The following is a 1,094-nucleotide window of genomic DNA, read 5'->3' on the forward strand; positions in this document are numbered from 1 at the left end:
AAAACAGAAATTATGGAACAAAGGGGAACATCTTTTGAGCAATAAATTCAGCATTACACATTCTGGTAGAAATGTTCAAAAAACAAAGAGGATAGAACTGGAAAGGTGACAAATTACACGAGTTTCAAAGTGTGCAAAGGAGTAGCAGAAACCAGAAATAGGGAATACAGTCACAACTTTCACTTAACTTCAGTAACTCCACTCCAGCAGCATGCATCAAAGAGTGTTTCAGAGATGTCATTAGCTGTTACATACCACAGTGATCTCAGAAACAACTTTGGAAAAGTTCAGGAGACACCTAGCAGACAAATACTCCTAGACTGCTGCAAGTATTTACCTTTGCAGTCTAATTCATCAGAATTGTCTCCACAGTCATTTTCACCATCACATAACTTGCTATGAGGAACACAACGACGATTGGAGCAGGGCTTGAAACCTCTTCGACAGCTTCTGTTTTCTTATAAATAAAAGTAGAAACCCACAATTGGACATCATAGAGAAATATTTTTATCATATGAAAAATCACAGATCGGATTTCACTCATAATGACTGGATTATGACCTATAAAGCAAATGCTGTGTGGTATAAAAGCTCTGGGTTAGAATATTCATGTATTATCAAGGAATAGTTCTTCAGTAGAGATTTTTTCTGACTTAGTGTTTTAACTTCAGTGAATCACACCTGGACATCTTCCCAAGCTGTACCCATGTTTTTGTTTATGGCACTTCTGTCAAGTGGCACAAAAATAAACATACATCACATATTTGCTTCTGAAGAAATAAATTCCTACCTCAAAAATTAAGAACATCCATCTTTTATCTCCTTTGCACCTATCTCCAAGGATTTTGTAACAAGGAAAAAAAAAACATGCATTCTTGACTCAGTGTATCAAAAAATCACATAAATGTCAATAAATTTCTCTTAAAAATTATCTTTAAAAATCTACAGAATTTTGTGAGAAGAATTACCATCTAAATTCTATTTAATGAAAGCCTTTTCACCTTCTCTAATTTTGGACAAAAGTTACCACTTACAATAATAATAGCTGCTATTTATGGAATACCAACTTTGTGCCAGGTTCTGTATTGAGTATA

At 34.3% G+C, this 1,094-nt stretch overlaps 1 protein-coding gene across 1 annotated transcript in view; it reads right to left on the reverse strand.

Annotated features, from left to right (window-relative positions):
* The window catches only part of LRP1B (LDL receptor related protein 1B), a 320,398-nt gene that overhangs the window by 305,759 nt on the left and 13,545 nt on the right, over positions 1–1,094 (reverse strand). Inside the window, exon 5 of the mRNA XM_003794393.2 lies at positions 338–457. Coding sequence (XP_003794441.1) covers positions 338–457 — 120 coding nt within the window. The remainder of the gene's footprint in view (positions 1–337; positions 458–1,094) is intronic.

Source organism: Otolemur garnettii, unplaced genomic scaffold (assembly GCF_000181295.1).
Source record: "Otolemur garnettii isolate 467f Iridium unplaced genomic scaffold, OtoGar3 scaffold00080, whole genome shotgun sequence".
NCBI classification, from domain to species: domain Eukaryota; kingdom Metazoa; phylum Chordata; class Mammalia; order Primates; family Galagidae; genus Otolemur; species Otolemur garnettii.